Source organism: Cucumis melo, chromosome 9 (genome assembly GCF_025177605.1).
Source record: "Cucumis melo cultivar AY chromosome 9, USDA_Cmelo_AY_1.0, whole genome shotgun sequence".
NCBI lineage: Eukaryota > Viridiplantae > Streptophyta > Magnoliopsida > Cucurbitales > Cucurbitaceae > Cucumis > Cucumis melo.
Window position 1 is genome coordinate 24,341,371 of NC_066865.1, and position 20,500 is coordinate 24,361,870.

Genomic DNA, 20,500 nt, shown 5'->3' on the forward strand with positions numbered 1-20,500 from the left:
AAAAGTTCTTATGGAAGTCGAGCTTCGCCAGACCAAACCTCTCAATAAAGAGTTCTTATTTGAAATAGGGGTTATGGTTGAAGAAAAAGATTCTCGAATTTTCCTTTTAATGAGGAATGTGAACAAATTCCTTACCCAAGTTTGACTCCAATAAATAATTAAAGAAAATGCTAACTTGTGGGTCGGAGAAAGTTAGAGTTTAATCCTTAAGATTTGATAAAGCTCTCGTAAAAACTATAAAGACTAAATTCTAATTTTCTTCTTTTCTTAAAAAATATCTTACTTTTTTCAACCACACGTACAAAATCTGTAATTTAACCTTAAAATATAAAATAAATATCGTAGATTTATTTAGAGATCAGTATTGATCCTCAACTTAAGATTGGGTTTACCGAAATGAGAGACAAACTATGGACAAGGTTGGAAGATGAGACGATATCATAGAATGATAGAAATACAACTAACCTTTTTCCATCTTGACAGTATTAAATTTTGGTTGAAATGCCAATATTTCTATGGATATTTCTACATTTTCATGAATATTAGAGATGAATTAATAATAACAACATTTTAAATGAATTCGATTGTTGGTTGCTGAAAGCAATAAAATGATTTGAATTTATGTAAAAAAAAAAAAAAGAAAATTCTAAACTGAAATGGTCGAATTACATGAGGTTTAGAGTTAAATTAAATAACTTATTCACCATTATCATATTGTAATTTTCAATTAAAGAGTCATAATCATCCACTTAGTACTGAACTTTCTAAATTTTTCTTTAAGAAAATTATAACTTTCTTGATTTTGGATTAACAAAATCATAATTAAGAGCATAAATTAGTGAACTTTTGGTAAAAGTAAAATAGAAAGAATTCTAATCATCTTTTAATTTCCGATGGTAGTAAAAACACACAAAAATTAAATACATTCATCACTAATTTTCAAGGATTAAAATTGAAAAAACAAAAAAAGAGAGAGAGAGAGATAAAATTAAGATTGGATGAACAAAGTTTATAGTTGAAAACGACGGTTAAGATTTCAATAGTGAATTGATAAATTTTTTGGTTAATTCCCCGTTTGGTCCCTCGACTCTTCCATCTTCATCCACCTTCCCCTGCAATCGACCCTTAGGGTTCCTTCTTCTTCTTCTTCTTCTTCTTCTTCTTCTTCTCCTTTTTACCTATTTCTTCCATTTCCCCCCATTTTTCTCATTTCCCTCTACCTCTGCACTTAGATCGGACCTCTTCTAATCCCTACCATTCCCCCCTTTTCTTCTTTCTCTTTTCCATTTCTACACAATTCACCATCACTTTGACCATATCTCCACTATTCTCTTCCTCCGATTCCTTTCTTCTTTCTTTATCATGACCGTTCCTGCTTCCGGTTTTATCATGGAAAACGGCGGATCAAGCTGTCTCCCTCTCCCCCCAGATGTTGAGAATCGGATCGTCTCCGAATTGGTGAATCAATCTGAGTCTAATTTGAAAGAAGGCAATCCCTATTATGTTATTTCTAATCGGTAATTTGTTTCTTCTTCTTTTTTTTTTTTTTTTCTCTTTTTTCCCCCTTTATTGTTGGGGTGAAGGATTATTAATTTTTATTGGTGGGTTTTGCGAATTGGTTCCGTTTAATTTTTTATTTTCTAATTTTTACTCCCAAAATTATGTCTTTTTTATGTCTATATTCACTTATCAATTTATGGGCATTCCTCTATCAACGTTTGATTTCTTTATCCTAGGGGATCTTGATTTTTTTTTCTTTTTTTTCTTTGAGGTCTACATTGGAATGCAAGAAATGTTTCATGTTGTTGTTCATGCAGGTGGTTTAGAAGATGGCAATTATATGTTGGACTGTCTACTGATGAATTTTCTAGCGAAGATCATTCCTCTGATTCCCAACACTGTAATATGGTTCCTCCAAACGTTGTTGAAAGGCCAGGTCCTATTGATAATTCAGATATTATCATTAATGGAAGTGATTCTTCCGAGAATAATGATTTAGAGCTGAAAAGTTTTTTGGAGGAACGTCGGGATTATGTATTGGTTCCTAGTGAAGTGTGGGAAAAGCTCCATGATTGGTACGATTTCCTCTCATTTTCTTTATCAAACCACTACCCCCGGATAATTCTTCTATTTATTGTTTTGTTGTTTCTTATTGCCTCTATCGGGAATTGCTCTTTATGTCAACATGCTTTAAGTCCTATCTATAATTTTCTATGGTTATTTGTATAATACATATATATTGAAAGTATGAGTATGGATGAACCGAAAATTAGCAACCAATTTTTTGTTTTTACTTCTGTGAGGATTTTATGAAAAAGTACCACAATTTATATCAAGTTCCTTCGGAATTTAAATGCAAAAGGAACTAGATATGGAGAAGATATGATACTTTGGAAATATACTGTTTCACTTTCTGTGAGCCCTCATTTATCTCTTCTTTGATTTTGTTTCTTTTTGGCCTTGGTTTTTTGTGTGCCTGTATATTCTTCCATTTTTTTTTCATTGAAAGCTGTATTTCTATCGGTAAAAAGTACCCTACTTGTAGAATTACTTCTTTCCATGCTTCTGTTTCATATGGAAATTACCTATGGAATTAAAGTTGATTTACACCAGAAACTAATTGTAATGCTCGTAGTTACGTCCTTACTTTGTTACATTAGGTACAAAGGAGGCCCACCGATACCAAGAAAGATGATATCTCAAGGTGTCAATCAAAGGAATTTTTCTGTGGAGGTTTATCTACTTTGTCTAAAATTGATCGATGCTAGAGATGGAAGTGAATGTACCGTTCGATTGAGCAAGAAGGTATTCTTCATATTTCACCTCTCCTTGATTCATTAAAACTTTGGATGGTGTTTGTTGGTCTATATTCATATACATCTTTTTCCCCCTTTCTGCTTTGAAGGCCACCGTAATTGATCTTCGTGAGAAGGTGTTTGCACTTAAAGGAATAAAGCAAGAAAAGGTTTGTGAGCTTCATCCTTTCCTTTTGCTTGTAGAGATGGGATGGTGCTAACATTATCTTCTACAACTAATTTGGATCACTGCTTTTGTTAACTTGCAGGCGCGTATATTTGACTACTTTAACCAGCAGAAACAATCAATATTGGATGGGACAAGCCAAACCCTTGAAGAACTAAACCTGCAGATGAATCAACATGTGAGTACCTATTTGATTAATCTATTTATAGTATAGGCTTATTGATCCAAGAAGGATTAGCTTTGGGGAGTGTGTATGGATAGTGGCTAAACCTTTCTTGCTTTCATTTCCTATGTTTCATTCAATCCTAATGTGTGGCTATTTTAATGGAACTTTAATTACTTGATATGCTGACAACTTTTACGATTCAAGCTGGATGTCATTATTCTCGAATGATAGTTCTTATTAGAAAGCTTGAATGGTAGTGTAAATCATGAAATTTGATTGGAAGTGGTACAGGTCCATAGCTTAATCTTCTGGTGACTTTATTAGAAAGTTTGGGTCCATTCTCTAGCGCATGCCATGAGTAGCATGTTCTTGGGTATGTGTACAATTGGATATCACCTGTCTTATTTTAGGGAATTTTTAGGAAAATTAGTTGCTGCCTATATCAGTGTTGTAACATATCAGAGCTTGTGGGTCCCATTTATAAAGCCTGTATAGGGGTTTTGAGGTGAGAAGATTGAAAAGGAACATAGTATGAAGATGAGATAGATAATTGGGTTGAGAGTTCTGGAAGAAGTTCGAGTCCATGAGGAAGAGTGACTTTGATCTTTGAAGCGAATGAGTGACTGGGCTTTTTCGGATTCTCTCTCAGTTGGTTCTAGGTGAATGTGTGTGTGTCTATACATATATATATATTTGATGAATGGTGATTGTATAATTAAACCGTGTTTCTTGTTAAGTATTGCTTTGGGTGGCTTTCGTCGTATCTTTTGTACACCATCTGTCATCTTTGTTATCTATATGAGATGCTTCTTCTTTGATGTTTAAATTTGGATAATCAGCGATTTGCGGATCATATTCTTGTTAATTCCAATTTATTTGCAATTATCATTTTAAATTTATCTGTTTTTCATGTGTTGTTCACCCTCTCTGCAGATCCTCCTTGAAGTTGATGGACCTACTCCTCAGACTGGCATGGATGCCACTCGAAATGAGTTAGCTTTGGTAGCCCTTGAACCATCAAGGTCACCTCTATCAATTGCAGGTGGGCCAGTGATGTCAAATGGGCATTCATCTGGTTATGGTTATCAGGGAAGTTCTTTTAGCACATCAGTTGCTGACATGGATGATAGAAACGATCTTAGTAATACTGCTAAGAGAAAAGAGAAAGGTGGCTTGGCAGGGTTGCAGAATTTAGGAAATACTTGTTTCATGAATAGTGCCCTTCAGTGTTTAGTTCACACGCCACCCCTTGTAGAGTATTTTTTACAAGATTATTCTGAAGAGATCAATGCAGAGAATCCTTTGGGAATGCACGTAGGTGGCTTTTCTTGTCTTAGTCTTCATTTTCTAAAATATATTTTGGTCATTGCTTGGTTTATTTTGCTTTTGTGGAAGTTAAAGTTGATTTTGTGGGTACATACAATGATTCTGCAGGGAGAATTAGCCATTGCGTTTGGTGAATTGTTGAGGAAATTATGGTCTGGACAAACCACAATTGCACCACGCGTATTCAAGGGAAAGTTAGCTCGGTTTGCTCCTCAGTTCAGTGGTTATAACCAGCATGATTCTCAAGTTAGTACCGTAACATATCTGTAATACTCCTTGTGTCTTACATGGTCTTTCTCGTTTCCTAAGTGATCTTTCCATGCTCCCATTATTAGGGCGCTGCTGTATTTGCATCTTTTTTATTTCATTTAGTTGTGAACTTCTGAATTTATCAAAACGTTTCTTATAAGTAATTGCAGAGAGATGATTGTGGAGTTCCTTCTTCATCCTCCTTTTAGTGAGAAAGGAAAGTTCTTGTGGTAGGTGGGACTGGGGACTATTTTGTGGTGTTCTTGGGGTGAGTTGAACGATAGAACCTTTAGAGGGCTTGAGCAAACTCGCTGTGATGTTTGGTCCCTCGCTAGGTTCCATGTTTCCTTGTGGCTTCAGTTAAAACTTTTTTGTCATTATCCACTTAGTTTTATTTTATTTGTCTGGAGGTTTTTCTTTTAGTTAGGCTTTGTTTCTTGTGGCCTCTTGTACTTTTGCATTCCTTCAACTTTTTAATGAAGGTTTGGTCAAATTATCCATTTAATGGAATGATCGATATGATTTAACCTGTGTAAGATGTCTGTCTATAGGAACTTCTTGCCTTCTTACTGGACGGACTGCATGAAGATTTGAATCGAGTTAAACGGAAGCCTTATTTTGAAACAAAGGATTCTGATGGTCGTCCAGATGTAGAAGTTGCTGAAGAGTGTTGGAGATACCATAAAGCACGAAATGATTCTTTAATTGTGGATGTTTGTCAAGTAAGTGGCTTTTGATATATGTGAGAATCTCATATTGCTTAATTGTCCTACTTGGCATAAATGCTATTTTAGTTACTTTTGGTAGTTCCAAGTTGGATATGTAGTTTGTTATACAAATATTAGTTATGTTAAGTAATGTTTAGGTTTGTGTTTATTCTCTTAAATTACATCACCCTTTTTAATATTTTGATTAAAGTCAATTGCATGCTATGGCATCTTAATGTAATAGAGATTGATGGATGTCTTGAGTCGGTTGTTGGTTTGGGTTTTTAGTTATGATTTAAATGATTTAATTTATTTTCTAATAATGTAAAGTTGGTTAAACTCACAGGGTCAATATAAATCAACATTGGTTTGTCCAGTTTGTGGAAAAATCTCAATTACTTTTGATCCATTTATGTATTTATCATTGCCGCTACCTTCAACTGTCACCCGCAGTGTGACAGTGACTGTGTTCTATGGTGACGGTAGTGGTCTTCCAATGCCATACACTGTGACAGTTCAAAGACATGGTTGCACCAAAGATCTCACCCATGCCTTAGCTACTGCATGCTGCTTGAAGAGTGATGAAAATCTTCTACTTGCGGAGGTCAGTTTATGCTATTCATTTGGTTTATGCTTCCTTATTTCTTCTGTTATAATATTTTATTTTGATGTATGATCTCTATTCTTTCTTTTCTTTTTCTTAGTTTTATCTGAAGTTTTGAACTTTTTGTTGCCAGGTCTATGATCACCGTATTTACCGATATTTGGATAACCCTCTTGAATCTTTAACTTCAGTTAAAGATGAAGAGTATCTTGTTGCCTATCGCCTTCCGCAAAGGGAATCAGGAAGACCAAAGCTAGAGATCATCCACAGATCTCTGGAAAAGTATGCTTTCCTTTTTAAAGATTCTAATATGTCCGTGTCTGCCTGTCTGTTATATGAAGTATGTCGTAGCCAATAAAGAGGGCTTGTATTATGACAGCAAACTTTGAAGTTATCACTTTGGGGTCTATTTAATTTTTTGGATTTTCAAATGAGAAAGTGATTGTGTTTCGTTATTGTTCGTGTCCATTTCAAGTTCTTGTGTGGTAGATAGCGAATACCTTTGACACTTATCAGTTGAATAAATCGTCATTCTATACTACTATTTGTTTTTTGTTTGCCTGAATGTTGCTTTGCTACTGTGGCTTTTGGCCTGTAGATGCCCCATGGAACGTGTGAAAGGAATGGAGAGAAAGCTTTTTGGAACTCCTCTAGTCACATATTTGGGAGAAGATTTTCACAGTGGAGCCGACATAAATGCAGCTGTGTCTAAGATCCTATTACCCTTGAGAAGAACATACTCTTCAACTAAATCTAATGGTAGCAAAGAGAATGGCTTTGTTTCTGAAATGAATGATGAACCTGCCAACTGCAGTCCTCAGTCTGTTTCAAGGAGCCAAGCAGTTGACATTGAAATAGAGGAAGCATCTGAAAACGAGCCATCCTTTCAACTTTTTTTAACCGATGATAGGAGTTTGAGCTGCAAGCCAATTGAGAAGGATTCTGCTATAAAATATGGTCCACTTGTAAAGGTTTTCTTAGATTGGACCGACAAAGAACATGAATTATATGATGTGAGCTACATCAAGGATCTTCCTCCCGTCCACCAGACAAGGTTCATGAAGAAAACACGGCAGGAAGCAATCTCTTTATTTTCTTGCTTGGAAGCATTCCTCACTGAAGAACCTTTAGGTCCCGATGATATGTGGTAATTTTACGTCCCTTAATCTATCTTTTTTTTGTATATCCGAGATGTATAGTGGTTCTAACTATATTCTTATTTTTATCTTGCACCATCTTAAATCTCCTATTGTCGCGCAGGTACTGCCCTAGGTGCAAAGAGCATAGACAGGCTACCAAGAAGTTAGACTTGTGGAAGTTGCCAGAGATTATTGTTTTCCATCTGAAACGTTTTTCATACAGCAGATACCTTAAAAACAAACTCGATACCTTTGTTGATTTCCCCATTCACAATCTTGATTTGAGCAAATATGTCAAAAGCAATGATGGAAAATCTTACTTGTACAACCTATATGCCATTAGCAACCATTATGGTGGTCTTGGTGGTGGGCACTACACTGCTTACGCGAAGGTATGGAGTTTTAATTCGTTATCCCAACCATGAATTGATTGATAAATTAGTTTTCATTTTCTTAGAAAGAAAATTATTTGATATTTTCTTGTGATGGTCACGGATTGTTATTCACATCTGCAGTTAATCGATGAGAAGAGATGGTACCACTTTGATGACAGCCAAGTTTCTCCGGTTGGTGAAGAAGAGATCAAAACGTCAGCTGCTTATTTGTTGTTCTATCAAAGAGTCGAAACTTGACTTAGAACAACAAAGCTCCCCAAGTCGTCTTCTTCTAGAAGTGGCAACTACCCCGGATTTTGCTGTTTCAGCTTCATTTCGGCAGCTACAAGGAAGCTTAGTTTCTCATGGTTTAAGCATTATAAGCAATGGGGGAAAAGAAATAGAATAGAGATCTGATTTTGCAGAAGAAACGCGGAATTCTACGATTTGAAGGTACATAAAATATTGAGAATGGTTTCAGCAACATATAATGATTTGATAATCAAAACTGGATTAGTTCTATTAAAATTACTTTCTTATTCATTAACTTTTTGAGAGAAATTTTGTCGTGTGATTAGGGTGGGTGGGGTAGTAGTGTAGATTTGTAAGCAAAGCTCTGCCTCTAGAGGCAAACTGGTGGTTTCCATTCATTTGTTAGCTCTTACTTCTACATGGCTCCTATTGTTACTAACTAACTTCTTATCAAAATTTGGAATGCCTAAAATACCCAACTTCTTATTGCCACAGTTTGTTCCCATATGAAAAGGTACTAATCATCAAGGAAACTTTTTAGTGTAATGCTCTAAATATTCTGTACTAACTCATCCCTTTGTATTTCTACTAACCCATTGCTATTGTTATCATTTTGAGTGAATTTAAGTTCTCCCTAAACTTTGGAATATTTCTGCTTTCATTTCAATTTCTGGTTTCTCAACTCTAGAATACTGCTCTGTTATAAATCTAACCCGGGATTCGAACATCTAATAATAGTCATTTCTATACAACAGTTTGTCACACAACAAGTCATTCATTTTGGTATCCTAATGAGTTTCATGAGCTCAGTGATTTATGGTTGATTTTGTAGATAGACTAAATAGAGTAAAGCTCTCCCATTCCCTGTGGGTTAACTACGAGGAGGAAATCTAGTTCTACGTCTAAAAGAAACAACAGTAATTAAGTTCAATGCAAAAGAATTTGAAAATATTAACTTTTTTAGTACGATTGGTGGCAGAGGTTCTGAACCAAGGATCCTTAGTACACAGAGATATTAGTTGAGTTAAATTCTTGTTGGTAAAGTCCATTATTGGTAATAAACCATATCGCCAATATTAATTTTGTTATATTTACTATTCTTTTAATTTGATGCAGTGCCAGATTGTACTAACAAATTCCCAGTATCAATTTGATCCTTTTTTGCTTCTAAATTGAGAAAAGTCCAAATTCCAACAACACTGCGTCGTTGGGAACTTGGAAGCTGTGGTAATTCATAGTCATAAATACACCCTTAATTGGATCATTTCCAAAGACTAAATGTCAAACTTTCTCCCTTCAATGCAAATAGTTCCATATTCAAATAATGTTACAATTTTACATTCGATTCAAATTCTCATGTAAAAGAAACAAAACGAGAAATCCAAATAAAAGTGGAGAATAGAGGAAAGAGGTACATAAATATATAAGCAAATTAATAAAATTTGATTACCAGATGGCATTTCAAAGAACAAGTTTCGGATCATCCATCTACCAGATTTTATGTCCATCCACAAACCCAAATTCACATCAAAATTATTAATTACTAAAAACTGATATCTCCCTGTAAAAAGCAGGATAGGAGAAAAAGAAAAGAAAGAAAGAAAGAAAAAAGAAGAAGATATTAACAGATCAGATCCAGCTCAGAATACCAAATAGAATGCATACAAAAAAGGAAATGATAAAAATTCCAAATTGAACTTTCTCTTTTGTCACATGGCTCTGTCAGTTTGGTTTGCCCCCACTGACTAATGGTAAATTCAAGAAACTCTCAAATGATATTGTTGTCTTTTTATATTGCAACATACAAATATTTAACTATTCCCCACTTAATCCTCCCTACTAAAAGTTTTGCATCATCATCAAATCTTCATTTGTTTTTAAAACATGGAAGCCAATAAAAGAATATACATAAAACCCATAAAATATAAGGGGTAGAAAAGCAAAGATATAAAGTGTAGAAAATGTCCAAAATATAACAGCACTCTTCAACTTAAAGAAAAAAAGTATAGCGAATAGGGTTCTTTTTCTATCTTCTCACAGATTTTTCATGATTATTGCCAAAGAGAATATTATTAACAGCCTCGTATAGGTCCAACATGGTAACTATTTAACATTTGGTTTTTGTTGTTTGAGAATTAAGCTTATAATTACTATTTTCATCCAACGATTTCTATCTACTTTCTATCTCTAGTCTCAAAATCAAGTTAAGTTCTGAAAACTAAAAAGGTGATTTCAAAAAACTTCGAAATCAATAAGAGTACGAGTTTAGAAAGGTAAAAACTAGGGAACAATCATAAATTTAAAGAATGAAATAGTTAACAAAAGGTATCTCAATTAACTGTTTTAGATACTACAAAAGAATGGTTTCAATTCATAATTTCTACCTTTTGCTAGTAGCAGTAAAGGAGAAGCCGAATAACTTTTGTTAAGGTCACACACAAAAGAATGACAAAAAGGAAGGCAGAGAAAAGAAAAGAGAAGGTAGTCGCGTACAAGGAAAGGAACAGAATTTTTTACCTTTTCCCAAATCCGACGCTGCCTCTTATTCTCTTTAACATCTTCCAATTTTGCTTTTAACGGCTGATTCTGATAAATGAAATAAATCCAAAGCATCTTTCGGAACACATACACTGAAAAATAAATAATCTCCTAAATTCAAAGTAGCAACTTGAACACCATCAGAAACAGGGACATTGAGAAGAATCCAACCCAATGGCTTCTCTCCTGCCATAAAAAAAACATCACTGTTTCTCAGTCTCCACAAATGGTAACGCAAACACATACGTGAATGCTCTAATATATCCAATCACTTAATTTCTTTTGAATAATTGAAGATTTGGTCAGATGCAAGTAAATTTTCAATATACATCAAGAAAAAAGAGGAAATTTGAATTCCAAAATGGAATTGAATTGCATATAAAGATCCTAAAAGCTAAGTTTGAACTTAAGCTCATTTTACAACCTACTTGATTTGATAGCTTGAGTTCCCAAAAGAAATTGGAATGTCTACTTTAACAATTAAGTTCAGGAAAACTACTGAATTATACCATTTCTAGAGAGCTGTGAAGGGTGAGAAATAATCATAAAGACAAAAAAAAATTTTATGGACCACGACAGTGGGGATAGGGATATGCAAAGGGGTGAAAGTTAAAATGCTAGAATGGCCTCAGAATTAACCAATGAGACTCCGATGAGTGCGACGAATGGGCTTAAAATGTATCATGCGCTCCCACCAGTGAAATCACAGTAGTGGCCCCCACTCAAAACACTTTCCAATTCATATTCACATTCTAATTTTCTATTCTTTCGTTTTTGAAAGCTTTGATTTTTTTTTAAAAAAAAAAAACAACAATTTTCTCAATATCCAGTAATCAGAAAGTTTCTTCCCCGAGTTACTTGGAGAGTGTGAAAGATAAACACTCTTTATATTATACCCACAATGAAGCTTTGCAAGAATTTGGAACTGCCCTATAGTTTTTGGAGAAGTTAGAATTCAGTACCTTTGATTTATAATTAGAAATTAATCATATGATAAATATTCATAAATAGTCCCAAAGATTTGATAAAATATTCCTTTTTATCAAAGTATCAAACCATAGCACTATTTAAGAGGTTTTTATAGGAACCGAGTAAATTGTAATTTTCAAAAACAAAACAACTAAATTTTAACTTTCACAAGAGATCAAATTTGTAATGTAAACTATGGCAAAAAGTAGTTAATTTTCTTTAATTCAATATTTGTTTCTAATCCTACCGTTGTCACTTTATGAACCCAACGCAAATCAAGCAAAAAAGATACAATAATCATTGAAACAATAAAGGTAACAGGAAAAAGATTTACCGTGGCGGAGGAAATGGCCAAATAACCGGTGGAGGTAGTGGGAGTTCCCGGCGGCGAAGGTTGCGCGCTGGAAGTGCCATGAGTTCCGTTTCCAACGCCATCGTTAATGGTAAATCCGAGCTGATACACCGGCGTACCGTCAGGCTTAAAGAGACCATAATTCCTCTCCGAAGTTGGTCCAGGCTTCATATTCTCGTTAAAAAGAGCAAATACATAAATGTTGAGGTCCGAGTTCGGCCTCAATGGCGTCCCCTTCTTCTGGCAGATGAACTTGAGTAGGTTCCCGTTGTACTTCTTTGCATTCTCCGGGGTCGCACCGGCCTCGTCGTCATCCCCCTTCGACGGCCATCCGGTCTCCGAGATATGAACGGGAAGCTTCTTGTAACCAACAGCAGCGAGTGCGTAGTAAACAGCGTCGATCTGTGCGAATAACATGTTGTCGTAGCGAAGATTTGAGCCGGGATCTAAAACCCCTTGGTTCGGTTGGAAGAGGACGAAATCCAGTGAAACCTGCTTCGGATTCGCCTTGTACGCAAAGTAAGGGTACGCATTGATCAAGAACGGGGAGCCGATCTTGACATGGAAATCCAAGATTGGAACCAAACAATCAACTAAGTCCCTACGGAAAACTCCGGCGGAAGGCGGATAGGAAGTTTCAAGTATTGCCAAAGAATGTGCCGTCGTCACCGCCACCTGCTTATCTAGCCCTAGATTTACGAGCGCCGTGTGCACGCTTTGCATCGCCGGTAGTAAATTAGCAGTTAGAGAAGTGTCATTGAAGGTTAATACCTCATTGCCGACGAAGATTGAAGTGATCTTAGTACCAGGGAAGTACGCTTGAACATTATTCTTCACCCACTCTTCCGCACAGGCCGGATTCTTCATTTTAGACAAGTACTCGTTTCCAAGTCCGACTATAAACTCCACACTCGTATTAGCAAATGCCCGAAGAACCTTCGGACTCGCATCGTACAGCTTCACCTTTGTAGCTCCAATTGATTTCACCAACGGGATCACATTCTCCGGAGCAGGAAGATTGTTCGCTATCTGACCGTAGTTCACTCCAACTGAACTCACCATAACAGGCAGCAGCAACAACAAACCTTCACAAAATCACAAAATTCAACATAGTTTTCAACTCAATAATTTCACAATAATCCACATGATCTTAAACCAACAAAAAATCGCAAGTTCATGAAATCCCATATCACCTGAAATCTGAAGTAGAACTAACGAACCGCATTGCTTGAATCCGAACCTTCTCAGCTCCATGTAGCTAAACTTCAGTAGTCTAAGTGAAATTCGAAGTCGTAAAATGTCAATCACTGCACTGAAGAGTGAAGGCGAGGAGGGATCTAGCGGTAGCACAGAAACGCCGTCGTCAGAAAAGTAGTTGGCGTACCGGCCGCCGTATAATTAGAGTGTGGACAGAGAGTGATTGTGCGGCGGAGTTAAGGTGAAGAGCCGTGCGTTTGTGGTCATTTGTAGAACGTTGAAATGGACGGCGTAAAGTAAAAAAAAAAAATAATAATAATAATAAATAAAGAAATAAAGTGTTTTAAGTATCTATTCGTTAAAACATTTTTTGTAGAAAACTTTACAATTTAGTATAATTGTTTTATGACATCACAATCATTTCTAATTTTCCATTCTATTATTTTCTCTCTCTTTAAATATGATTAAAGCAAACATAAATCTAAAATATAAACTTTAAAAGTTTAGTCACTGCATAATTTGAATTTGAATCACACCAACCATTACACTAGAAAAAAAATCAAATCAAATCAACATATCAATAATGCTTAAAATATTTACAATTATAACAAAATTTTAGATGATTTGAATGACAAACATGGATAGACATCGGAGGCTAATAGAATATGAAATTTTATTGTATTTTGTAAATATTTTGGTTAATTTTGCTATATTTGAAAATCTCCTATAATTAAAACTTAAAACATCCATACATTAAATCTATTTTCGTTGGAATGCAATTAGATTAACCTCAATAATGTCTTCAAAAATCTCATCAAAATGGCTAAAAATTTACGGAATAGGTGTAATTAGATTCAAAATATTAACGTATATAACAACATTTTAAGAAAATATTGAACCATATTACAAAAGAGCCTATTTTCTAAATTATTATTTTTAAATTGTTATTCGTTATAATTATCCAAAATATTATAGTTATCCAAAATGTAATCGTGTCAGTGTGAATAAGCATATGAAAATAGATTTAAGACAAAAGAGATGAAAACTTAGTTCGAATTTAATTAAAAAAATGGGTTATTATATTGCATTTTAAAGAAGTCAGTCTTCTACTTGTGTGAAATTTATGCATTAACCATTCGAAAACTTGAAACTTTCTCACCATTTGATGAACCTATTTTCCAATGATTCTCATCCCACGTGATTTGTTTGCACATATTCTCTACTTTTTTTTTTCTCTTATTTTTCTCTTTCTTTTTAGGATTTGCCCTAATAAAGTATTATTCCTTTTGGTAGATAAAGTGAAGTGGATTGGAGATGCCCTTCTTGTTTCCAAGTTGCTTTTTTAGTTATTCTTACTACTATACACCAAAACTTTAGTTCTTTACTATGGAGCAAATGACTATTTCCTTATATAAATGGTTGCAACGGATTCTAGCAAAACCACGTAGAGACAAATATAATATACATAAACTAATTCGATAAGACGACCACAATATAATTAACAGTAGTGCAAAGGTTGTAGCACCAATTACTACGAGTCACATTGTGGCGACGTAGAACAACGACCACTACTACCTAACAAAACCCATACACATGCACAACAAAGGATCAAAAGTTCCAACACTATGAGATGGATTATACTATATTATATGCTTACAACAATAAAAGATTGCAGATTTAGTTTATTTTCCAATTCCTTTTCCTTGATGGAATACTACAAGGGTCACAGGGTGGTTCTACCTGTCAATGGCCATGTCCTGAGGACCAATCATCGATTAGAGAGTGGCCTCAGTTTCTAGAGCCATTTTACCTTTGTTGTTGGAAGGATGCGTGCTAAAAGATCAAACAAATCCTTCAGTACTTCCCTCCTCCTCCTCCTCCTCCTCCTCTTCATATCCATACCCAATGGCATTTAGCATATACTAAGAGAAACTGGGAATTTATATAGTCATACATCACTTTTGCCAGCCTTCTTCTCAAGGAGTCGCAACGTTTTCCTTTGCAAGAGGAGCGATTTCCTCCCCTTCGATTCCAGGTTGGCTGTTCTCGACTCCCAAGCCCAACAAGAATTTCTCCCACTGTTTTGCTGGACCCTGCATAAATTAACACAAAATGATGATGTTCCCTTTCAATTGAATCGCGAGAGATGAAATAGGGGTGTGAGGCTATTTGTGATTATTATGGGTTTTGTGTTTGGATTTACCTTCCAAGAGAAATCCTGAGCCATACAATTCTGTATCATTTCTTTGTGGGCAGCGGTGCCGAAGAGTGCAACGGCTCTTAGGACTGTTTTAGCAATTGCAGCTGCATCAGCTGGAGAAACCATTTCACACTGCCAAACAACAAGCAGACTCCAATCACGAAGTTGCTACATGAATTCCATAAGAAATAGAGAGCGAATTGGAATCGATTATATGACGCGGATTTAAAACTATCGGTACTTACTTCGACGCTGAAAGCACCCATTTGGAGACCTGTATAACCGTCAATAACAGTGTCGGCAAGCCCACCAGTTGTGCTTACCAAGGGAATCTGAAATTGAAACATATATCACTATCAAGCTATTGTGTTGGGCGTGCTAACAGAAGTTTGCTACCGAGGGTGGAACATTCAAACCCTCAAGGGTGTATGTTTTAACTATTTTGAACTGTATCCAGTAAGAAATAGAAATGACTATAAATATATATATGCGATTTTTGGTGACTTACTGTTCCATAAGGCATAGCTTGCAACTGGATAAGACCACAGGGTTCGAATCTACTAGGAATGATCAAGAAATCAGCTGCAGCATTTATGAGATGTGCTAAAGGAACGTTGAATTTTGCTACGCCCCTAGCTTTGTCAGGATATTTTATCTCTAGCTCTTCAAGCTGTTTCTCCAAGTATTTCTTGCCAGTTCCCTAGCAGAAAGAAAATGGAAATCAACCTCCATCTAAATAAGGCGGCCAGTGGGCAAAAGAAATAAATAACATGTACGTACAAGGACCACCAATTGAACATCTTCATGAATGAAGTCTGGAATAGCTGCTGATAGGATATCCGATCCCTTTTGCTCCTCAAGTCTACCAATAAACCCTATCAAAGGGATGTTCCTGTCAACAGGCAATCCAACTTCTGCTTGAAGAGCTTCTTTCAAAAGAGCTTTAGCTTCCGCAACCTGAAAAATGAAGATCTGGCTAAGAAATTTCTTTAAAATTTAGAAGGAAAATATGAACCATGTCGGTTAGTTAACTTACAGTTTCAGCATTGAATTTGATGGGAATGTATTTGTCAGTGGTAGGATTCCACTCCTGAACATCCATGCCATTCAATATACCAGTAACAGTGGTCAAACGAAGAATGGAATCCAATTCAACACCCCGCTCAACTCCAGAAACAAGCTCCTGGGCATAGTATGGACTAACAGTCAACACTCTGTCGGATTCCAATATCCCAGCCTTCATCCAGTTTATTTTTCTTCCCTTCACAGGCTTTACATACCTAGAAACCAAGATTTCTTAGGAAACATGTTGGGTCGGGAGAATAATATATTATGGCATGCAGATTGACTGGAAAGAAATTGACGGCACTCACCCATCAGTAAAGTCAAAGGAACTCTTGAATTGATCAGGCAGATTCAGAAGGGCAAAGTCTGAGAAAGCAAATCTTCCTTGGTAAGCAATGTTGTGGATGCAGAAAGCAACCTGTTAGCATTTAAGAGAGACACCAATATCAGCTCTTGGATTTGTAAAATGTGATACTAATATATCTACTAAAACAGAGATAACTAATGTAGCACAAACCTACCTTCGCACTTGCATAAATTCCCCTTGCTTGATACATGGTTTTCAAGTAACATGGAAGAAGAGCTGTGTGCCAATCATTGGCAACGAAGACAACTTCCTCCCCTGCCAATTGGCGAAGAATATTTTCTCTGTCAATTAATTGTTAACTAGTAGCTTTAACTAATTTGATGCAGTAGGACTATGATATTATGTCCAAATCCATAACTTATTAGGATTACTACATCATTACTGAAAACAGAAGAAGAAGAAGAAGAAGAAGAGATTACATACCATATGGTCCTGAAAAATACTTGCTGCTGTTCAAATTTAGAACCAAAGGCGCCAACAGAGCAGCCTGATGAACACAGAGATTCAATGGTTAAATGTAAAATAAATGTCAGAAGGAAGTTGTAACACTAGAAAGAAACCATGTCATCGGTAAGTTAATTAACAATTTCTCAGTCGATGAGAAAACTTAGCAAATTGGGTATTCTGTACATAAACTACTTACAAATGTCATTCAGCATTTCTAGACGATGGCTAAATGAAATTTGCAAAAGAATTTTTATATATGTTACAAAGTGGAACTCAATTACTTTTTTGTGTAATTAAATAGTTAATAACTTTTTCGTTGGAAGTACACAGTGAAAAATAAACAACTAGATTAAAGCTAACCCAGAAACGTGTCTTGCACAAGAACAAACATTTCGGGAAAGAACAAAGAAAATGTATATATTTTTATCCTACACAATGCCATCCGCTCGAGGGTGAAAAAATAATCTGCAAGTCAAAGGAATTAATCACCTGGCACAATAGACTAAACCGCAACTGATTGTCATCATAATCCACGCCTGCATTCGGCCCATAAAGTTTAGATTTAGTTTTGCCCCAAACCTGTTGAGATCCACAATGTAAAGCATTAGAAGAAAGGTCCGGCAGAACCATGTAAACAAACTTTAGTTATGAAATTCACATTACCTTTTCCAGAAATATTGGGTGATCTACAAATACTCGATCAACCCCTCGTTTGTAGCAATGGAAAAACCGCACAGTTAAAATTTCATCCCCAACTTGTATCTGGTCATGCTCATGTAAATATCACAAAACTGTTAGGTTACTTCGTCTCCTCCCCACAACAAATGATGACCATTTTCATAAAGATGAAGAACCTATTTACCTCGACCGTTACATTCGTGTCCCAAGCATCTTTGTACTGATCATAGCGAGGAGCTATCGTCATGACACGATGCCCTCTAGCCTAAAACATAAAAGCAGTAAAAAATTCAGAACATAACAGAAAGTTATGCCAAAATTGCATCTGAAAATGAATCTAAAAATTTTCACTCACAGCCAATGCTGGAGGCAATCCTCCAAGAACATCACCAAGCCCACCAGCTTTGCTCCATGGAGTAACTTCAGCAGCCACAAACACTATATTCATCCCTTGTTCACACACAATTTTCCCAGCAGTTCCACCAAGCCCATCAGTTTTCCTACTCATAGTCCTGCAAATTGCAATTGCAGGAGTTCTTTTCCGCAGCACATCCAGATTGTTCAAGGATTTCAATCCCTTGTGCGTTTCTACTTGATTCTTCACGCCAACCTGTGAAAGGCTCGTCTTAGTCTCTGAGGCTGTAGCCCCATGACTGATGAGAGAACTCCTCGAAACAAAGTTTGAGACAGACACAGCTCCCATTGAAGCCATCCTTGATCTAAAACAGCATCCAGAAATCAGAACAATAAACTCAATTCACCTCCAACAAATAAATCGTAACATAGCATCACTAATCAACACATGCAGAACACTCGAATTACACAAGGAACAAACAATGAAATGATCGACCATGCAAAAAAAATAAAAAAATAAAAGTATCGAAATCCATTAAAATGAAAACTATCATGCTCAATCTAGCTCAATCTAGCTCAATCTAGCTCAATCCGCTACCATACAAACTAAATTTCAAAGTGATCAAAAGATAACAAGAACACAAACACAGAATCAAAGCTATTTCAGAACAAGAACTCACATCAAACTGAACACCTCAACTAAAAAACAAGCAAGCATTAATAAATAGCAACTCATCAAAAACAAACGACCGTAATACGAAAGAGCAAGCAGGTAGAAAGTAAGCAACAGCTCAAGAAATGAAAACGAAATGTGAAACTATCCGAAACTAAAATGTCATCAGTAAACTGAAGAAGAAGAAGAAGAAGAAGAAAGAAAGAAAGAAAATAAATGACTCACTGGCGAAGAGCTTTAGCCGAAAGAAAAACGTGGCCTCTAGACGGAACTCCGGCAGCTGCAGATCTCCGGAGGATCCAACGGTACTTGTAGTGGTGGAGAGGCTTTCGGCAATGAGGACACGTGACGAAGAATTAGTGGGTGTCCGTGCGAGCAAATCCCAAGCGCCTCAAAATCGTGTTGGCACGTGTTACGTCATGGGAATTGTGGGGCCGTGGCATCATTACGAATATACTCCAAATTTGAGGTTAACGAAGAACGAAGAAGGAACGCCATTTGTTTAGTACAGGAAAGATATTTTGTTTCTACTAAACCCTAAACTACAATTATGACCCTCAAACTCTAAACTAAATTGATCCAAAATTAAATATGCTATGTCTAATTAAATCATAAATTATTTGAATAATATTGAGTTAAGGGTAGGTATTAAAAGAGTATGGGATTAGGGTATTGTAATAGTGGTTTGTTTGGGGTTGTGGATGGTGTCATTGATGGGACGCAACAATATATTAGGAACGTACAATGGGATTTGTTTGTTTCTCCTTATTTGTATATAAAATAAATAATAAAGGTATTTTTAATTTTGTAAGATTGTCATTCTTCTTTTTATTATGATTTATGAATGAACGGTGGAGAATTACGAGTAAACTGCCACTTGCTTTCCACGTGGAATAATTGATTCAAAAGTCATATTTTAGTAATACCATTGGTTATAATTGAGGTTTGTAAACATTAGTGTGACTTATTGTAGGTATGAGGTTTACTTAGTATAAAAACATTGCTTTTTAATGTAAATAGAGAGAGAACCACAGCGGAGAAATTTGATGAAGAAAATATTAGAAATAGAAAAAGAATCAAGAAGAGAATGGTATTAGATATATTGACTACCATCCTTCCCGAATTTAGAAGAGGAGTTTACTCCATAGAAAGAGAAAGAAATAGAGAAATTTAAGCGTTGCAATGACTCTGATACCATTTACTGTTGAGGGACGTGTCCTTATAGATAGATGAATTTCCTATAGAGATATCATTTATCCATACAGATTATTACACGTATCAACAATAAATTTTACAAAGTGGAAAGATATAAAGAGTGGCTGACAGGATATTACCCCTAACTGGAAGCTTTTCTCTCTAAACTCTTTCTTTTTAAAAAAGAAGATTACAATTATTCCTGTCCCATAATATTTCTCTTTTCTTTTTTTAAAATGAAAGATTGGATCGTTGCCACTTTTATGTCTTTCCATTTTGTAAAATTATTGTTGATATGTGTAATAACTTGTATGGATAAATAATATCTCGATGAGAGATTCGATTTAAAATAACAATACCCCTGTGTTCAAGAATTCTTTATAGTGTTTTTATATGCCATAAAAGTATTTTCATTAATATCAAATTGCTTTGAACTAATAATCTAAAATAATGGTTGTCAAAGTTGATAGACCAAGCAGTGGTTGATGTCGGAGTTGGTTTCCTAGAGTGGTGTCAAGATATGGAACCAGTGGCCAATGGAGTTAGTCGATAGTAACGACGGTAATTGAAGTTGGTTGGTGGTGGTTATAGTCGATCAAATTATACCATTCTTAAAATTTTTATCATTTTAAGAATTATATGAATTTTATTTGCAATGGTTGTAGTA

General features: G+C 35.6%; 3 protein-coding genes across 4 annotated transcripts; 1 reads left to right on the forward strand and 2 right to left on the reverse strand.

Annotated features, from left to right (window-relative positions):
- Window positions 1–1,061: 1,061 nt before the first annotated feature.
- Window positions 1,062–8,291, forward strand: LOC103482868 (ubiquitin carboxyl-terminal hydrolase 9). Its single transcript, XM_008439231.3, has 13 exons — window positions 1,062–1,517; window positions 1,818–2,075; window positions 2,661–2,805; window positions 2,906–2,965; window positions 3,065–3,160; window positions 4,082–4,462; window positions 4,583–4,720; window positions 5,275–5,445; window positions 5,777–6,034; window positions 6,168–6,316; window positions 6,633–7,181; window positions 7,295–7,565; window positions 7,689–8,291. Exons 1-13 carry the CDS (start codon window positions 1,363–1,365, stop codon window positions 7,803–7,805), a joined length of 2,748 nt encoding a protein of 915 aa, XP_008437453.2. The 5' UTR covers window positions 1,062–1,362; the 3' UTR covers window positions 7,806–8,291.
- Window positions 8,292–9,223: 932 nt separating this feature from the next.
- On the reverse strand, window positions 9,224–13,122 carry LOC103482869 (glucan endo-1,3-beta-glucosidase 11). Of its 2 annotated transcripts, XR_536514.3 has the most exons (4): window positions 12,852–13,122; window positions 11,641–12,743; window positions 10,317–10,523; window positions 9,224–9,360 (listed from the first exon to the last, which is right to left on the reverse strand). XR_536514.3 is itself a non-coding variant. In XM_008439232.3 (3 exons), exons 1-3 carry the CDS (start codon window positions 12,910–12,912, stop codon window positions 10,455–10,457), a joined length of 1,233 nt encoding a protein of 410 aa, XP_008437454.2. In that variant the 5' UTR covers window positions 12,913–13,122; the 3' UTR covers window positions 9,224–10,454. The 2 variants fall into 2 exon arrangements, 1 of the variants encoding a protein (XP_008437454.2); XM_008439232.3 differs by having other exon boundaries at window positions 9,224–10,523.
- Window positions 13,123–14,300: 1,178 nt separating this feature from the next.
- LOC103482870 (granule-bound starch synthase 1, chloroplastic/amyloplastic) lies at window positions 14,301–19,121 on the reverse strand. Its single transcript, XM_008439233.3, has 14 exons — window positions 18,865–19,121; window positions 17,968–18,331; window positions 17,797–17,877; window positions 17,598–17,696; window positions 17,424–17,513; window positions 16,911–16,974; window positions 16,642–16,742; window positions 16,429–16,538; window positions 16,092–16,335; window positions 15,836–16,012; window positions 15,564–15,755; window positions 15,301–15,387; window positions 15,059–15,187; window positions 14,301–14,948 (listed from the first exon to the last, which is right to left on the reverse strand). Exons 2-14 carry the CDS (start codon window positions 18,322–18,324, stop codon window positions 14,832–14,834), a joined length of 1,848 nt encoding a protein of 615 aa, XP_008437455.2. The 5' UTR covers window positions 18,325–18,331; window positions 18,865–19,121; the 3' UTR covers window positions 14,301–14,831.
- Window positions 19,122–20,500: the final 1,379 nt, after the last annotated feature.

Coding starts and splice junctions, on each gene's coding strand:
- LOC103482869 (XM_008439232.3), bottom strand. CDS start 12,912: ATGGAGCTGAGAAGGTTCGGATTCAAGCAATGCGGTTCGTTAGTTCTA. Junction 12,744..12,851: donor AGTTCTACTTCAGATTTCAG/GTGATATGGGAT, acceptor GATTTTGTGAAG/GTTTGTTGTTGCTGCTGCCT. Junction 10,524..11,640: donor TGGCCATTTCCTCCGCCACG/GTAAATCTTTTT, acceptor TTTTTATGGCAG/GAGAGAAGCCATTGGGTTGG.
- LOC103482868 (XM_008439231.3), top strand. CDS start 1,363: ATGACCGTTCCTGCTTCCGGTTTTATCATGGAAAACGGCGGATCAAGC. Junction 2,806..2,905: donor CCGTTCGATTGAGCAAGAAG/GTATTCTTCATA, acceptor TCTGCTTTGAAG/GCCACCGTAATTGATCTTCG. Junction 5,446..5,776: donor TAATTGTGGATGTTTGTCAA/GTAAGTGGCTTT, acceptor TTAAACTCACAG/GGTCAATATAAATCAACATT.
- LOC103482870 (XM_008439233.3), bottom strand. CDS start 18,324: ATGGCTTCAATGGGAGCTGTGTCTGTCTCAAACTTTGTTTCGAGGAGT. Junction 17,878..17,967: donor GATTGCCTCCAGCATTGGCT/GTGAGTGAAAAT, acceptor TTTATGTTTTAG/GCTAGAGGGCATCGTGTCAT. Junction 16,975..17,423: donor GGTTTAGTCTATTGTGCCAG/GTGATTAATTCC, acceptor TGTGTTCATCAG/GCTGCTCTGTTGGCGCCTTT.